At 39.1% G+C, this 18,344-nt stretch overlaps 1 protein-coding gene across 3 annotated transcripts in view; it reads right to left on the bottom strand.

Moving 5' to 3' along the window:
- Window positions 1-247: 247 nt before the first annotated feature.
- The window catches only part of SLC41A2 (solute carrier family 41 member 2), a 119,219-nt gene continuing 101,122 nt past the window's right edge, over window positions 248-18,344 (bottom strand). For all 3 annotated transcript variants that reach the window (XM_080812491.1, XM_080812492.1, XM_080812490.1), the window contains exon 11: window positions 248-3,536. In XM_080812491.1, the coding sequence (XP_080668617.1) occupies window positions 3,351-3,536 (186 nt within the window). In that variant the 3' untranslated portion in view covers window positions 248-3,350. The remainder of the gene's footprint in view (window positions 3,537-18,344) is intronic.

The following is an 18,344-nucleotide window of genomic DNA, read 5'->3' as shown; positions in this document are numbered from 1 at the left end:
TTTCTGGTTAGTCTGAAGGAGGCAGCTGAGGATGCGTGGACTGTCAGACCTAGGAATCGAAGCTGAAAATGAGAGGAGTGTTCAATCGTGGAAAAGTGGTAAAGCAATGGTTTGGAGGTGGAGGGGTGGTCAGAGCCTGGTTTATCATACTTGTTACAACAAATATCCACAGATCACTCCAGTCTCTTCTAGGTGAGTTCCACACAGGCTTGATGTCCTCCTAGTTTATCAAGAAGTACAACAAGGCTGTATTTCTTACATTTTATTCTTATTTGAGTTTACAACAATTCAAAGACAGCAGATGCCCATTATAAATGGGTATATGATACCACAGATACATTGTAAGGCAAGGAAGCCCAATTACTGAAAGACTTCTTAGAATGTAGTTCATTTGGCTACATCACTGATAGTGTATGATGGGGGAACTTTTGATGTCTCCCAGAAGAGACATAACCATAAGTTCCCATTGTATCAGCTTCTAAACTTTATTTTTTAAAGGAAAAAAAATGGTTAGTGAGCAAGAATAAAAATATGTTTTTAAAAAGATGATCTCTATATAAATAAAGCATCTGATAAATTAGTGAAAGGAAGACATTTGGAGAGGAGTTTTTATGTTGTATAAAAATAAATACTGTCAATTTACATTATATAAGACTGATAATAAATTATTTCGTGGGTAAATAAGTCTCTTATTAGTTGCATACTTATGTAAAGGCTTTCAGAAAACCAGTAAAAAGCTTTTTTTTAAAGGAATCTATATCCCTTTTATAAATTAATTGAGCTAATTGGTAACTGATTTTTCTATGTCTTTATTTTTCCTTATGACACACATGCCTTTTAGACTTTTTGTTGCTAGAGCGAAGGTTGGGTAGCAAAAGAGAAAGGAGACGAAACTCAAATCAGCCACGCTAGTTACTTATTAGCATCTATGGAAAATGTTAAATCAGGGAAGGTGGTGGCCACTAAATGTTCAATGAAATCAGGCATTAGTTTTTATTCTGAAGTCTTCGTTTATCTGTGTTTTTCTTGGTCTTAGAACATGAATGATTTAGAGTTGGGCTACACTTACCATTAAGACAGATTAGATGGAGGTTTCCTTGTCTGAACTCTAAAAGATACGGCAATATTCTATTCTACTTTAGAAAATCCTGATGTTCCAGCCTATTTTCTGTCAGTTAATGAGTTAGGTACTCTCGGTACCCCGGGGGGGGGGGGGGGTCACAGAAGGAGTAACTGGCTCAGGAGACCAGAGACCCAGATTTTAGTCACGATTTTAGCACTTTCACACCCAGGCAATGTTAGAAGCGTAACTTCTCTGCGTTTCAGTTTCTTCTGGCGCAAAATACAGATAAGAATCTCTCCCTGATCAGGTTCACAGGTGCCGTTGTGAGTACTGTATAATAGAGTGTATTTGAGTGTGTTTCAGAATAGGTAATGCACTAAAGATGATGGTAAGTGCCTTAAAAATGTAGTTTGCTGGGCACTTTTTTATGTTATAAATCAAGATAGAAGTCTATCGGCAAATAGAAACGCTTATGAATCATACAGCCCAAATGTAAATAAGTAATTTACAAATGCTTTACAATAAAAATCAAAGAAATTATTTATGGATTTTTTAAAATAAAAAAAACTCTTTGCAGCTACATATTCATTGACTTAATCGTTCTTTCTTTTAAAAGAATGTTCACTATTTGACATTATAACTCTCCAAAGGAGAAAGTCTATAATTAGTTCAGTTCTCTGCCTTGGAAGATTCATTATAAGGCAGAAGAGTGGAATAATTAAAGTTTTAAAATAAGCAAAAATATATAACTCTATACCACAGTCCCCTTATTTTAAAGAGTGTAAGAGGAATACGTCCCCCATTATGTTTATAAACAATATACTATTTATATAATGTTAACCCTAACTCACAACTTAAACCATAATGATCAACGTTAATGTACATGTTTCCCCTTACCAGTTCAATTATTAGATATCTGATGGTCTTGAGAGACTCTACTGCATTTTTTTAAATGAACAATATGTGATATAAAAATGCTGACCTACTGAATAACTAAAGCGTTGGCCAAGTTTAGGAATACAGGTCAGAGTTTTAGAAAAATATATAGGAAACATAGCACTGTATATGACAGAGTAGAGATAAGCCTGTGCAAACAGGTGATATGTACAGAGATGACCAACCACTAAGGTAACCCACCAACTTCTCTCTTAAAACAGTAAGCCTAAACGTTCCAACAGATGTCTTCAAAAGAGCAAATGAATCACTTGCTCATTCGAAATCTTAGAATAAAATCATGGTGATATTAAATGGTAGTTTTTTTTCATAAGAAAGAATTACAATATAGTTAATAAATAGTAAATCCTGGAGAGTAGCAGAATTTGCGGACCAAGTGATAAAAGCATATCAATAAAGTGTGTTTAAGAATAATTACATAAAGTTAGTATTTCAATAGCACTATAATCTTTGCTATCAACAATCCAAGATTTTGTTCTCTGTCCAACACTTCTCTCTGACTTCTCTGTTCTCTCTCTCTCTCTCTCTCTCTCACACACACACACACACACACACACAATTTCTTACACCATCCTGTCCCTACAAATGCAGCCTAGTTTATCTTCTGGTTCTGACTATTCAGTCTTCTTAGAAAGATCAAAATTCTTTCACTGAAACAATGGTTAAATATGACCCACTGCTTTCTTTAAAGATCCCTCGAGGTCATTCTGTGTTTCAAGGCTAGCCTGCCAAGACCTTACAGAGCTGAAGTTAAATTCACAATGGCACAGGGAAAAGTAAGTTTATCTTATGCTCAGCAGAACGTATTTAAGTCAGGTTGGGAGCTAGTAGCTGATCCTTTATCCTCAGCTAGCAGAGAGATGGGCATAGTTAAAACTATTAAAGGCTTGGTTTTGGTCCTTTTCATTTTATAGTAGGATTTGCAGGACAACACATCTTTGAGACAAGACAGGCTGAAGTAGAACTCGGTTTCCTCAAACCTGGCATTATTAAGTTAAACAATAATAAATTACATTTCTGCTACATCAGTGATTATTAAATTATTCACTGTAAACATCCTATATTCTTTCCTATTTAATTAATTTCAGAGCTTGAGCGTGTGTCTACATCTATGTCAAATTACCATTTATTCTATGAAAAGCAGCACAAATACCGTTCATTCTGGTTTTAACACAAATTCCTTAAAAAAATGTTAAGGCCATTTAATTGAATCAGGGCCAACTAAAGATTACCCTGGTAGAAGTCAAACTACTGATTTAAGATTTTTGAAAGAGTCATAAGTGGTTGTCTTGTGTTTTCCTCGTTGGGACTTGAGAATAGTTTGTAGGATTTATTAGTCTCCAACGTCCCCATCTCGATCTCCAATAAGCCAAAGAAAATGAAAACTTAAGGCTAAAAGAGCTGTCCCAAGCAGATCACCCAATGCCGTCAGATAGGGGATGGAGAAGCTATCCGGGTCCTTCCCTTTCCTCCAGAAGTGATGGACCATCCAGTCAGCAATCCACAGCAAGGTAAACACCTAGAAAACACCAGAGATCATTCCTGTGGCTTGGACATTCCTGGCCCAGTAAACATAAGGCCCACTGGGCTATACGTCTATACCACAGCTTTCTGAAAGGAAGAGCATGTGTCAAAGTCAAGAACCATGCTTGAAAAGAAGAAATATTTAACTGGCAGGAAACTTTCCTTCTCACAAGAAAAAAATGACATGTATCTCCACAATTAATAACTTTTCTTCAACTTTTCCCATATACCATGTCATTTTCTTCAAGCTTCCCCCAAATCCCAGGAAGCCTAACATATATTAACAGTATATTTAACAGTATTTAACAGTATCGCCGCACAGTTGCCAAACGACTGCCTGTTTCAACTTCTTTCTATATGACAAGCCTGTGAAGAAGGAAGACATGTAAGGAAGGAAAGAAAAATTAAAATAAGGAATAACATTCTCCTTTTGCAGGTGTATCAAATGAAATGACGATGGGGAACCAACCATTCACTTACTAATTAGAAGGCCACGGGTGGCCTGTCAGGGGGAAACGCGTCAACGCTAAGAACCACCACCAGAAGGGTCCAACGAGGAATGACCTGTCTCCACAGATGCACAGAGACAGACACAGCGCCCAAATATTTTAAAGGGTGATTCAAATACTAAGGTGACAGACGTTAAGTATTTTCTAGGCTAGCGGGAAAATGAAGACCATCAGAATGCTTTGACTTTGGGGATCAGGTATTTTTTTTCTTCGAATGTATAGAGTAGGAGGATCCTCTAATTTCTAAACTCCTTTAGTATTAAAAAGGGATTTGGGGTTAGAGAGGTCAATCTTCCCTGGTTTTAGATAACTTGGCAGGAACAGTGGCATGGCTGTGAGCCCTCCTCCATCACCCACTCACCAACTGCAGGCAAGTCACTTAACCTCTCAGATGCTCCTTCTCCAAGTGAACGTTAGAGATAATAATGGTACCTGCTTCATGAGAATGTTGTGAGAATAACAGACTAAATCAACAGTCACTGGCACACAATAAGCTTTCACCAGTTGTCTGCTACTAGTAGATCTGAAGAGTGTCATTGCTGTGACAGTCTGTGGCCTCCCAGACAGTGAGAGCCCACCCCCGGTCCAGAGTCTACACCAAGGGGCTGTTATCTTTTGCTGTTCTGACATATTGGCCATGGAGGTAAGGTGTCTGTCTTGAGTTCTAAACTTCTGTGTGCTGTCGTTAGCTCTGACACCGTTGCCAGAGAGGAGACTGGCTTGTCTGAACAGAGAGACAGACATGTACCCATTCCAAAGGAGTAAACTTTAGATGTCTTTGGACACCTGTCAGAGAGAGAGGCTGCCCCATTTTCTTTTGCATGAGGCTGTTTCTTCTTTAGTGTTTCCCCGGCAAAAACTGTTTGGGGATCACAGAAAGTTCCATCAGGACAAACTGTGTTATATGTGGAGGAAGCATGGAACGCTAGGACTTGGAAAAGGTAAGACATGGATTTGATTTCCATTTATCAGCTGTATGACTATGGGCAAGCTTCTTTCCACTCGGAGCCTAAATTTTCTCATTTGAAGAAAACCCAAGGGCGCCTGGGTGGCTCAGTGGATTGGGCCGTTGCCTTCGGCTCGGGTCATGATCTCAGGGTCCTGGGATCGAGTCCTGCATCGGGCTCTCTGCTTGGCGGGGAGCCTGCTTCCCTTCCTCTCTCTCTGCCTGCCTCTCTGCCTACTTGTGATCTTTGTCAAATAAATAAATAAAATATTAAAAAAAAAAAAGAAGAGAAAACCCAAAAGGACCTCGTTTCTGCCACACTGACTTTGAGATAGTTAATAACAGCCTCAGTCTGGGGGGTGCAGAAAGAGAAAGGTAAGAAAGCAGCAGGAACTCAGGTTACACCATTAAAAGCATAATGTACAGACCAAGAAAGAGTGTCATCCACTGAGCCCCGGGTGGGCCAGGCCACATCTGGGCAGTGTGTTCTGTTCCAGATACCTTATTTCCATAGGAACTCGCTGCCCCTGGGTCTCCCGTGTCTAGCAAAGTGACTGGCTCACCAAGCACGTCCTTGCTATTTGACCGAATCCATGAGAATCAGTGGGACACAGAGTATCCCATGAGAACAAGAATGGTTTGTCCTGTGTAGGGAAGGTGGGAGATGTAAACTTAAGGTCATGGCGTCAGGAGATATTAGTTTATAATACGCAGCTTCAGAGGGTAGTTTTAGGCTATGGGAGACAAGTTACCAGAAGACAGAACTGTTTCCAAAAAACAATTTGGGTTGTCTATAAACAGACCAAGTCCCGCAGTAAACTCTATATTCCTGGAATTTATGGAGGTTCAATAAAGAAACACGCTATGAGTGAGTAATGTGTACAGAAGGAAACAGCAGTTTTGAAGAGAATAAGGTAGGTTATTTCTATTGGATTGGCAGGAAATAGAAATAAATCTGTATTATATGTGTATTATATATATTTATATAGGATAAGTTCACATATATTTATATACGTAAATTTATGTAGTATATACTATCATACATATATGATAGGTATACAACTTAGGAATTCCTTGTTTAACATCTGCACTGAATGGATTAGATTTGTCTAGGACAGGATTTGGCAATCTATAGCCTGTGGGCCAAATTCAACCTGCTGCCCGTTTTTATAAGTAAAATTTTATCGGAACGCTACTCTACCCATTTATTTACTTCCTGTCTATTTAGTCTATAATCCTCGTAGCATTCTCATGAAATAGACACTCTTATTATCCCCAGTGTTCTTCTGGAGCAATCAAGTCAGAGAGGTTAAGTGACCTGCTTGGCACTGCAATGACAGAACTATGTCATTGTGACAAAGACCATATGGTCCACAAAACCCAAGATAGTTATTCTCTGGTCCTTTGCAGAAAAAGGTGTGCTGACCCCAGGAGACAAATGCTTATTCATACAGAAAGAAATAAAATAGCATCTGTACCTCATATCCCAAAATAAATTCTAGGTAAGACTCAGGTACAAAAAAACAATACCTGGGAAGTTTTATAAGACCTTGATATGGAGAATGATTTCGTAATTCAAATGCATAAAATATTAGTTTATATTAAAGATTTCCATGGTTCAATAAACACCACATATAAAGTTAGAAATCATGCCCCAAGCTTGGGGGGAAAAAAAGCCTCTGCATTGTATATAACCGACAAAGAATTAGCATTTGGAATATTTAAAGAGAATATACAGAGAACTCCTACGGTTCATAAGAAAAAGGAACAACCCAATAGAATGGAAAAGGAAATTGAAAGTGTTAATAAACATATGAAAAGATGCTCTACCTCACTAATAATACGGGAATGCAAATTAAACCACATTAAACTCCATTTCATACTCATCTGAGGGGCAAAAATCAATTTTTAAGCCACAGTAATAGTGAAACTTGTTTTTTCTAAAATGGCCTTTTACGGGGAGATGGCACTGTTCAAAGAGGTTTACATGAACCGATTTACTCCTCAAAATACTTCTAGAATATGCTATGGACTATGATTACCCCTTTTTGACATAAACGGGCACGAAGGCATATGTGAAGTATAGGAAGCCTGCCAGAGATCACACGGAGGGCACACAGCTCGTGGGGGGAGGCAGGCTCCAACCCATTTTATAGTCTAACACTAAAGCCCACATTATTAAACATCAGTTGGTAAAAAGAACTCCGCATTGGTAACAGGAGCATAAACTAGCACAACCAGTCTGCAGACCAGCTCGGCAATCTCTGTTAGATTTGAAGATGGGCATTTCGTTCACCAATTCCACATAGAAACACGGTTTTTCTTTTTCCCTTTTTCTTCTGCAACATGGGTAAAAGGATAAAACTATTCATGGCTGAAGGAGACTAGCCTGGGAACTCTACTGATCCCGGTCCCATGTGACTACCCAAGGGACTGAGAGGACCCATATCTTGGGGGACTTGCAGAAACTCTGCTGGGAAACTCCGGCAGGCACGCTCTCAGAGATGCGTAAAGGACACTCCTTGCACCGCCCTCGTGGAAGTCCGAAGTTGGAGATAACCTCAAAAGGCTACTGACAAAGGAATGAATAAATTAACTCTTCGGTCACGCAACTGAACACTACAGAGAAGCTAAGACAAAATGAAAAAGAGCTCCATGAATCTAGAGGAGTATTTCTCAAAAGCCCAAGGTGGAAAGCAGAAAGCAGTAGGAGACTACGTGAAGTACGATTCCAATAAGGCTTATGAATATGAAAGACAATATGATGTGTTATTTACAGATTCATTCCGTAGCAGTGCTCTAGAAACATGCTTGGCAATGATACATACCGATTTAGATAACGGCTCGGGAGGGACTCCAATGAGACCAGGAAGGGATACGCAGGAGGCACCAGCCATATACATGATGCATTTTTATTGATCATTTTGAAGCAGCTGCTTAAATAATTTGTTAAGGGTTGATAAAGCTGGGTAGTAAATACAAGGCTATTTTATCTCCTGTAACTTCCTGCACATTAGAATTTTATAATTAAAAAAATGGGAGCAGCCAGGGCAGCGGAAGTCACCGACCAGGGCTGCCGGAGCCACCTCTTAGAACACCTACTCGGGGACACCCCAGAGAGGAAGTCGATGTGTCCCCTCCAGTCCGTGAAAGGTCCAGACTTGTTAGGACCACGGGGTGCTGGGGCTAATGCCAAAAGGGTACTGAAGTGTCTGTGTGTGGAGTGAACCAAGGTCTAATTCTTTCATGATTCTTGTAACTGTCCCCCCCCCCCCTCGGAAAATAGAGACATTTTCTGGAGAAACTGAAGGGGAAAGTCACAGGATTCAAAAACACTAGGAACTATAAAGTTTGAAGAACGAGGATTAATTGGAAGTCTGCACAGTTAACAACGCGATTCCTTTAGACCCTTGCTTTTTTCCAAGAACAGTGGCAGGCAGGAGTGTCTCCCCTCTAGAGAGGACATCTGGTGTTCAAATTCGGAGGGCTCCCAGTTAAGTGGCCGACCCCCCGGTCCTCCGATAGGGGAGCGCTCAGTCAACAGCCTTGTCTACTCCAAGCTACCCACACACTCTCCAAGCCTCAGTCTCTTCCCTGTGAAACAGAGGAAATCATCCCTATCTCATAGATGACTTAGTACAGAATACTTACAACAGTACACGCCACATAGAAAGAAAATAATAAATATTTGTTATGATTTAAAAAAAAAAATAGTAGCGCTTGGATGGCTCAGGTCATGATCCCAGGGTCCTGGCATGGAGCCTGCATCCGCTCTGGGCTTCCTGCTCAGCAGGGAGTCTGCTTCTCCCTCTGCCTTCCCCCCACCCCCGCCGTGTGCACATGAGTGTGCACTCTCTCTCTCTCTAATAAAAAAAATTAATAAATAAGTAACAGGTCCTACACGAAGGAACAAGAACCTGACTTTTCCAATAGCATCAGTGGGAGACAAGGAAGCAACTCCTTCAAAGCCCTGAGAGAAAGGTATTTCTAATCTCTAATCCTGTGCCCAGTCAATTTTCACCCAAGTGTTGAGGGTAAACGACAGCATTTTAAGACATGCATGTACTCAGGAAGTTTTCTCCCATGCTCTCTTTCTTTGGAACTTTCTTGAAAATGTGTTGGCGCAAAATGAGGGGAGAACTGAGGGAGAGAAGGAAGGGGGATGGGGAAAAAGAAGAGCCAACCGAAGAGAGCAGAGAGGGGAAGGTGGCTCTGGGAGGAGAGCCGTGCACTGGGCGGGGGAGCCAGAGTCTAGACGCAGCAGGCGGACGGAGCACACTGGAAATGAGGTCTCCACAATCAAGGCCAATGGCAAATTATCTGATATAACAGAGTTTGGGGGGCAAAAAACTAAGTATAGATGTGTGACAGCTGTGATGGGACACCTGGGAAAAAATTAAGGACTGGTATACAGGAAATGATGCCAGTGAAAAAATAGGGCAATTATATCCAGGAAAAAAAAAAAAAAAAGAGAGAGAGAGACAAAGAGAGAGAGAAATTAAAAAAAAAAAAAAAAGAATATATGTTAAAAAAAAAGAAAGAAAGAAAATATAATTATAATGCATGACTTGGCTCTGGGATAAATGATATTTATAGCCATAGAATATAAACAATAGTTATTCATTAAATAAAAATTGAGCCTTCCTATATTAGGAGGAAGAAAGTTGGAATAAGGCATGGGGTAAGATGGCCAGATCCTCATCTACTGTGACTAACAGTCCATAGATAATTTCTTAAATTAAGAAAGCAGAATTAGCAATCCAAGTACAACATAGAGATCAAATAACAGAAGTAGCTAGAGTTGCTCTGGAGGACCCATAGTATGTAGTTTTGTACACACACACGTAAAGGAACTTTTTAAAAACATGTACGTATCTTTTTTCAATATGTGACCCATGAATGAGCTACGAACTCAATTTAATGTAACTGGTCTTTTAAGAAATGAACTAGAATAAAATAGAATACAATGGGTTAGGCTAAAAAGTATTAGCATGCTAATAAGGGTATTTCGTACAAATTTTGTTTCAGCTATGAAATTACATATATTTATATATTTTATTTATATATGTGTGCATTAGTTTCAGTATAAACATAGTTCTTTTCTTTCTTGTTTTTTTTTTTTTAAAGAGAAGGGAGGGGAGAAGCAGAGGGAGAGAGAGAATCTTAAGCGGGCTCCATGCCCAGTGTGGAGCCCAACATGGGGCTCACTCCATCTCACAACTCTGAGATCAAACTTGAGCCAAAATCAAGAGTCAGCTTAACTGACTGAGCCACCCAGGCACCCCCTAAACATGCATCTTACTGAGCACTGGGGTCAAAAACATTCGAAAGCTACTGATCTAACATGAACATCTGACATGTTACGTTCCAGGGATCTCACGTAGAAATCTCTGGAAGGAGAAAGAAAACGATGTCATCTTTCTACTCGATCTCTTGATTTCTAGTAGCAAAACACTTATCCACCATAAGCTGGAAACGAATGTGTGTTGCTGAACGGGCTCTACTGATAAATGACCGTGTTACTGTCAACGAGGGAATAAACCGTCAAGCCTTCCTCACCTTCACAATGAGAAATCCATTACTTACCTCATGGGCAGGTTGCAGGAATTAAATTGTATGTATAAAGGGTTAAGCAAGCGTCTGTACACAGGCAGTACTCAATAACTATTAATGCCCCCCCATTGTTCATCGGCTATTATGCTGAATGTATGATCTTTATTTAAAAGGTCGTTGGGGGATGCCTGGGTGGCTCGTTTGGTTGAGCAGCTGGCTCTTGGCTTCAGTTCAGGGCATGATCTCAGGATCCTGGGATGGAGCCCCGGGGGGAGTCGGTCTGGGATTCTCCTTCTCCCTCTCTTCCTCCTCCCGCTCACGCTAGCTCTCTCTGTCTCTCTCTCTCTAATATATAAAATCTTTAAAAAACAAAGCTTATTGGAATGGAAGTGTGAACACTGGTTTCTAACACTCACTAACCAATGTGTCTTTTCTCTCTGATCCTTAGTTTAGGCTTCTTCTTCTTCTTTTTTTTTTTTTTTTTAAAGATTTTACTTATTTATTTGACAGAGATCACAAGTAGGCGGAGAGGCAGGCAGAGCGAGAGAGACAGAGGAGGAAGCAGATTCCCCGCTGAGCAGAGAGCAAGATGTGGGCTCCACCCCAAGACTGGGATCATGACCTGAGCCCAAGGCAGAGGCTTTAACACACTGAGCCACCCAGGCACCCCAGTTTAGGCTTCTTTAAAATAAATGTCTTCATAGTCTGTTCTAGCTCTGCAGTACAAAGGTAAGAAATGTGTTGTCATGAACTACACAGCAATAGCTTGCCTCACTACTCCCATCCCCTCCCACCTCCTCCCACATTCTTACTCCATTAATTGGATTTAAGTTCCCTTCTCATGCAATTTCTTTTTAAAGGTATTAGGATGACTTAAAGTTCACTCAGGTTTCAATTTATTAATTTTTTTTTTTACAAGTTAAGAAAGGATTTCAGTGTTTCTTTGGAACACAGTGTAATGAATTATTAAAATCACAATAAATATCACATACTTCTTAATGCAACACTTTATTTTTAAAAAAACTAGATGATTATTTAAGGAATGCATGCTTTTCACTGCAAAAACACATTGAAATCAAACCAAGGGTAGACTGTTTTTACATCGTGTTGGTTTTTTATGAAATATGCATAAATTCTTTAGGTAAATATACCTTCTGAAAAGGCAACTTTGTAGCCTGTTCTGCATGTTCTAGATGTATTGCTTGGAATTTAAATAAATGTCCAAAGTACAAAAATATATATTTGCTTTGGACGATATTGATTCTCTTGGCCAACTCCTCCTTTGAGCTAAAATCAACATTCCCACGTACTAGCATTCCCTCAATGCCCTGAATGCCAGTAATGGCCTTGTGTATTGTGTAAAGAAAGATGATTCTTCAGGGAAGGAAGGCTTAGAAATATGATGCAAATAAACACGAGGAATAGCAAATTAGTACAGCTCTTCCAAACCCCTAACTTATAGAGGCTGAATTTATTTCCCGTATAAAAATATGCTTCCCAAATCCAGTTCCCAGACTAGAAACCCTGCTCATTAAAATCGAATATATAAATGTTTTCTCAGAAGAATTTAGGATTATCAGTCAACAGGAATTCAATCTACTCCTGATATTTAAATAAAAGCAAACTTTTCTTTGGTCTGAACTATTTTTGTAAGGTGGCAGGTGGAGGAAGGTGGGAAATGAATAGACCTTATTTTGAGAAGGAGCCCATCATATTCCCAAGGAGTCCATGGCACAAAAATGATGAAGACCTTCTATCCAAAAGAAACTTTTAGAATGTGTATCTTTAAAAGGTACAGATACTAGGATACTGGTAGAGTTCTACTTCTTAAACTGACTAGTGAGTGTCCTGGTGTTCACTGAATTATTCTTCTTCATACCTTGTACATGTCATTGTTCATCTACTCAACATTTAATATAATGATTAAAATTTTTAAAAAAATTTGGCTGGGTGTTCATTAATCCTGGCCCATTTAATCCCACCATTGATTGCTCCCTTGTCTGACCATGTCATTCTGTTCTAACAAGCAAAGAGCCAGTGATAATTAATGTCACTTAACATTAGGAAATGACAACCTGAGATGTGGTCCATATACACTATGGAGTATTATGCCTCCATCAGAAAGGATGAATACCCAACTTTTGTAGCAACATGGACAGGACTGGAGGAGATTATGCTGAGTGAAATAAGTCAAGCAGAGAGAGTCAATTACCATATGGTTTCACTTATTTGTGGAGCTTAACAAATAACATGGAGGACATAGGGAGATGGAGAGGAGATGGGAGTTGAGGGAAATTGGAAGGGGAGGTGAACCATGAGAGACTATGGACTCTGAAAAACAACCTGAGGGTTTTGAAGGGGCAGGGGGTGGGAGGTTGGGGGAGCCAGGTGGTGCATATTAAGGAGGGCACGCATTGCATGGAGCACTGGGTGTGGTGCAAAAACAATGAATTGTTATGATGAAATGAAAAAAAAAAAGGAAATGACAACCTGAAAATTATAAAAAAAGGGGGGGAGCAAAATAAGGTGTTTCTTAGTCTCTAATAAGGGGAAAAAAGATAGAAATAAAACATGTAAATAGCCATAGGAAATGAACGTTTATTGATTTTTTTTCCCCTACTGAGTTAAATTACTTTAATGCTGCTAGTATCCACAGAATATTAAGGAAAAGACGCAGCAGGCAGAAACCAGGCCCTTAGCAACTTAGGTGCTCCTCCTTCACCCTCGGCCCAAAGCCCAGAGATCGCCCTATGATGGCATGGAGATCTACCATCTCTCTTTCAGGTAGGAGGACTTTCTGCGGGTTGCCTAGTAAAACATTTCACCAAAAAAAAAAAAAAAAAAAGAATATTCATTCATTTAAAACCATGTATTGTATGTCTTTCCAATATATGCATTATAAATTTGAGAAATCATCTTTTTAGAAATATTTTTTTAACAGCACACCAAAATATGTGTGGTGGTGGTCTTTGAGTGTGGGGATTATCGGCAATTTTACCACGAGGAGTGTATGTTGCTTTATGATATAAAACAAAGCTCCAACTAGAACAAATAAAAATGCCCATGAAACGATGACCAAAACGATGACCCCTTCTTGCCTAAGCTCAGTAGAGAAATCTGTTTTTTTTTTCACTTTACTAGATGACATATGGTCTCAAAAAACAGATTTAAAAAGGCTAACTTTGAAATCTACAGGAACTGAGTAAAAAATATTGCTAGAACACAGAACTGCCTGGAAAACATTTTAAAGGTAGGTAAGGTTAAAAAAAAAAAAAGGTGCAGGTAAAATGAAAAGGGTCAGAGGTACAGTTCTGAACTTCTTTGACATAAGAAAGGTAAACCCTGAAAAGAAGACAACTCATTTTAATGGGAGGAAATAAAAGGAAGAGGCAAAGAAATGACAGAGATTTGAAAACCAATCTTTTTTTGATACAGAAGGGTCTCTTTAAGTTATTGGTTAGAGACAGAATATGGAGAAAAACAGGGAATTAGAGTCAGGAGCACAAAAGGAAGGAACATGCATAATTAATCTAATTCACATCTTAGAAAAAAGCAGCCATGAGAAGTGACAAGCATGGAAACCCAGACATAATCCACTTGGACTTCCGTAAGGTCAGAGAGACAGTATCACATAAAGATTCATAAATATAATTACTGCTGCTGTTGAAATCCTAGCACACTGAGAACTCTATGTTAAGAGCAGAGAATAAAAGGATATTGATTTGGCAGGGATCACAGAGAAAAACATCTACATTAGTTTTGGTTACTTGGCATATCCGTAGCTGTAAAAACATAAACACTCCTATAAATGAACTGAGACCCACGTAAAGAAGAGAGTTTGCAATTAAGAAGAATGACACATGATTTCTTTTGAGACTAAAATTAAAAAAAAACATGTGAAGGCTCAAAAGAAAACAGTTGCATAAGAATAGACATATACATCAGTGGAATGGAATAAAATTTAGAAACAGACCCACATATACATAAACTGATTTTGACAAAGACATGAAGGTCATTCAAGGCGGGTAAGGACAGTTTTCCCAATAAATAGTGCTGGAACAACCGGTTTTTCATAAGGAAAAATATGAACCTTAATCTGTCATTCACAAAAATTAATTCAAAATGGATCAGAGACAACAAAAAGAGCTAAAGCCATAAATTTCTGGAACAGGAGAAACCCTTCACAAGCCAGGCACAGCCAATGGTTTCTTAGGACAAAGAAAAGCATTAGTCATAATGAAAAAAAGAATGATAAGCTGACTTCATTAAAATTGAAACCTCTGCTGTTAAAATACATGGTTAAGAAAATGAAGAAACAATGTATAGACTGATAGATAATATTTTCAAAGCATGTATATAACAAAGGACTTGTACCGAGAATATATAAAGAACTCTTACAATTCCATAAGCCAGCCCACCTCTAAAAACAGACAAGACTTGAACTGGACCATTTTCTTACACCATACAGAAAAATAAACTCAAAATGGATGAAAGACCTCAATGTGAGATAGGAATCCATCAAAATCCCAGAGGAGAACACAGGCAGCAACCTCTTTGACCTTGGCCACAACTTCTTGCTAGACATGTCTCCAGAGGCAAGAGAAACAAAAGCAAAAATGAACTATTGGGACTTCATCAAGATCAAAAGCTTCTGCATAGCAAAGAGAACAGTCAACAAAACCAAAAGGCAACCTATGGAATGGGGGAAGATATTTCCAAATGTCTCATCCGATAAAGGGCTGTATCCAAAAATCTATAAAGAACAAACTCAACACTCAAAAAACAAAAAATCCAGTCAAGAAATGGGCAGAAGACATAAATAGACATTTCTTCAAAGAAGACATACAAATGGCCAACAGACAAATGAAAAAATGCTCAACGTCTTTCAGCATCAGGGAAATAGAAATCAAAACCACAATGAGATACCACCTCACACCTGTCAGAATGGCTAAAATTAACAAGTCAGAAAATGACAGATGTCGGTGAGGATGTGCAGAAAGGAGAACCCTCCTACACTGTTGATGGGAATGCATGTTGGTGCAGCTACTCTGGAAACAGTATGGAGGTTCCTCAAAAAGTTAAAAATAGAGCTACCCTATGACCCAGCAACTGTACTACTAGGTATTTATCCACAGGATACAAACATAGTAATTTGAAGGGACACCTGCACCCAATATTTATAGCAGCAATGTCCACAATAGCCACACTATGGAAAGAGCCCAGATGTCTACTGACAGATGAAGAGATAAAGAAGATATGTGGGGTGTGTGTGTGTGTGTGTGTGTGTGTGTGTAATGGACCACTACTTAGCCAAGAAAAAGAACAAAATCTTGCCATTTGCAACAATGTGGATGGAAAAAATGAGTCAGCAAGAGAAAGACAAATACCATATGATTTTGCTCATATGTGGAATTTAAGAAACAAAACAGATGAGTGCAGGGGAAGGGAAGGAAAAATAAAATAAGATGAAAACTGAGAGGGAGGCAAACCATACAAGATGCTGAACTCTAGGAAACTGAGGGTCGCTGGAGGGGAGGTGGGTGGGGGGATGGGGTAACTGGGGGGTAGGCCTTAAGGATGGCACTTGATGGAATGAGTACTGCATGTTACATGCAATGGATGAATCACTAAATTCTGCCTCTGAAACTAATTTTTAAAAATAATAAATTAAAAAAATATATAGAAGGACGCTGAAGAGTTTTCTTTGCAGCAATACCTATAGCAGGCGTCAGCAAACTACAGCCTACAGGCCAAATCTGGCCTGCCACCTGTATGGCCCACGGGCTAAGAATGATTTTGATATTTTTAAATGGTTGAAAATAATCAAAGGGAGAATAGTATTTTGTGACACACAAACATTATAGGAAATTTAATTTCCAGTGTCCATAGTAAAGCTTTGCTGGGACCTGGCCATGTGATTTGTATTTACTTATTTACACAGTGTCTATGCTGTGTTGTCACAGCAGAGTTGAGTACTTGTGACAGAGACCATGTGGCCTACAAGACCTAAAATGTTGACTATCTGGCCTTTTCCAGAAGAAGTTTGCTGATCCCTGCCGTAGAGTATAGGACCGCTTTCTGTCATCCTCTACTAATAAATAATGAGATTACCAGGTTAAATTCTCAGTCCTTTTACTTATCTTGTGATGGAGTAGAGAGAAAAAGACTTTGGAGTAGTACAGATCTAAGTTCAAGCTTTAGCTATTACTTAACTACTTCTGTGACTCCCAGTAAATTTTTTAAGCTTTCAGTCTCTAAGATTTGTCACTTGGAAAGTAGGGAAGACTATGCACATCTCAGAGGACTGCTAAAAGGATTACATGAAATAAGGATAAAATGTCTTAATAAATATTAGTTCTTATTCTTCTTGTAAGTAAGGTATCCAAGAACAGTGGCTCATCAAATCCGGGTGAGAAGAGAACGCTCCCGATCACTCACCAAATGGTTTTTGAATTCGAAGCCACAAGCTATTGTTCATTACTTTGCCTCAGTTCTCATTCTGACACAAGGTAGTTATCAAACTTCATTTACTTTTATTATTGTTGTTCTTTGTGCCTTTATCTGTATTTAGTGTAAATGTAACAATATGTTATGTATCTCTTTGGGTCTGGCTTCTTCTGCTCAGACAATGAGGAACTGTGTCAGTATTTGCCCAGATACTCAAAGTACACTCAGTACATCTTGAATCCAATTTAACAAATATTTATTTATACCTAGCACAGAAAACACTGTGATAAGCTTCATTAAGAAAAGAATACAACACAGTTATTGCTTTCAGTAAGACCAGAATCTGCATGAAGAAACATGACTGAAATGCCTAAAATAATCGGAGAATACTATAAAGCTGGATACTTCTTTGAGAATTATTTACTCGAACAGGCAGGGACTGATGCTGAGTCTACAATGATGAATGACATCATCCCTGGTCTTTCTGTCTACATTCAAGCACAACCTTGTCTGAAAGAAATGCCCATTACTGACCTAAAAACAAAACCAAACATAATCCCTGGGTAAGACTCAACTAGGAAATCCCCTGGAAAAAAAGGTGAAAAGGACCTTAGCAGAGCTGGACGGTAACACCAGTCAAGAACCTAAAACAGGTTCTGCAGAGCACCTCCAGAAACAGATGATTCATGGAAAACTGACTATCAACACAAGATTCCCAGAACAGAGATGACCATACAAAGTAGACGGCTTCCACACAAGACTATCAAAATAACAGTTCCAGCGATAGCTAACGGAATGGTTTTAGACTTTCTTGGGGCCAACCAAAACCACTACTAACACTCATGTTATTTATACCTGACCAACATTACAGATGAAATAAAGCAATCTCTATTTGAGCTGAAGAAAAGGCAATCGGGATGCGCCTGGGTGGCTCAGTGGGTTAAAGCCTCTGTCTTCGGCTCAGGACATGATCCCAGGGTCCTGGGATCGAGCCCCGCATCAGGCTCTCTGCTCCTCCTCTCTCTCTGCCTGCCTCTCTGCCTACTTGTGATCTCTGTCTGTCAAATAAATAAATAAAATCTTTAAAAAGAAAAAGCAATCTGGCTACCTAAGGAATGTTTAAGACTTGTTTTCTGGGTCACATCTGAAAAATCTTAGGTTATGCTAGTGACCTATACTGGAGTCCCTTCTTCTAATACTTCTCATCATTCTCGTTTGCCTCACAGAGTCCTTTGATGTTTATTGTCAAGTGCCTCAAATTCTTCAACAGCCACTGTGCTGGCAGATGTTTCAGCAAATGACTCAAAGGAAAAAAAAATGACATCAGATCTTCACAAACGAAACTCCA

The sequence above is a fragment of the Martes martes genome (genome assembly GCF_963455335.1).
Source record: "Martes martes genome assembly, chromosome: 8".
Classification (NCBI taxonomy): Eukaryota; Metazoa; Chordata; class Mammalia; order Carnivora; family Mustelidae; genus Martes; species Martes martes.
The sequence above is the reverse complement of the archived record's forward strand: the minus strand, read 5'-3'. Positions and strand labels throughout refer to the sequence as shown.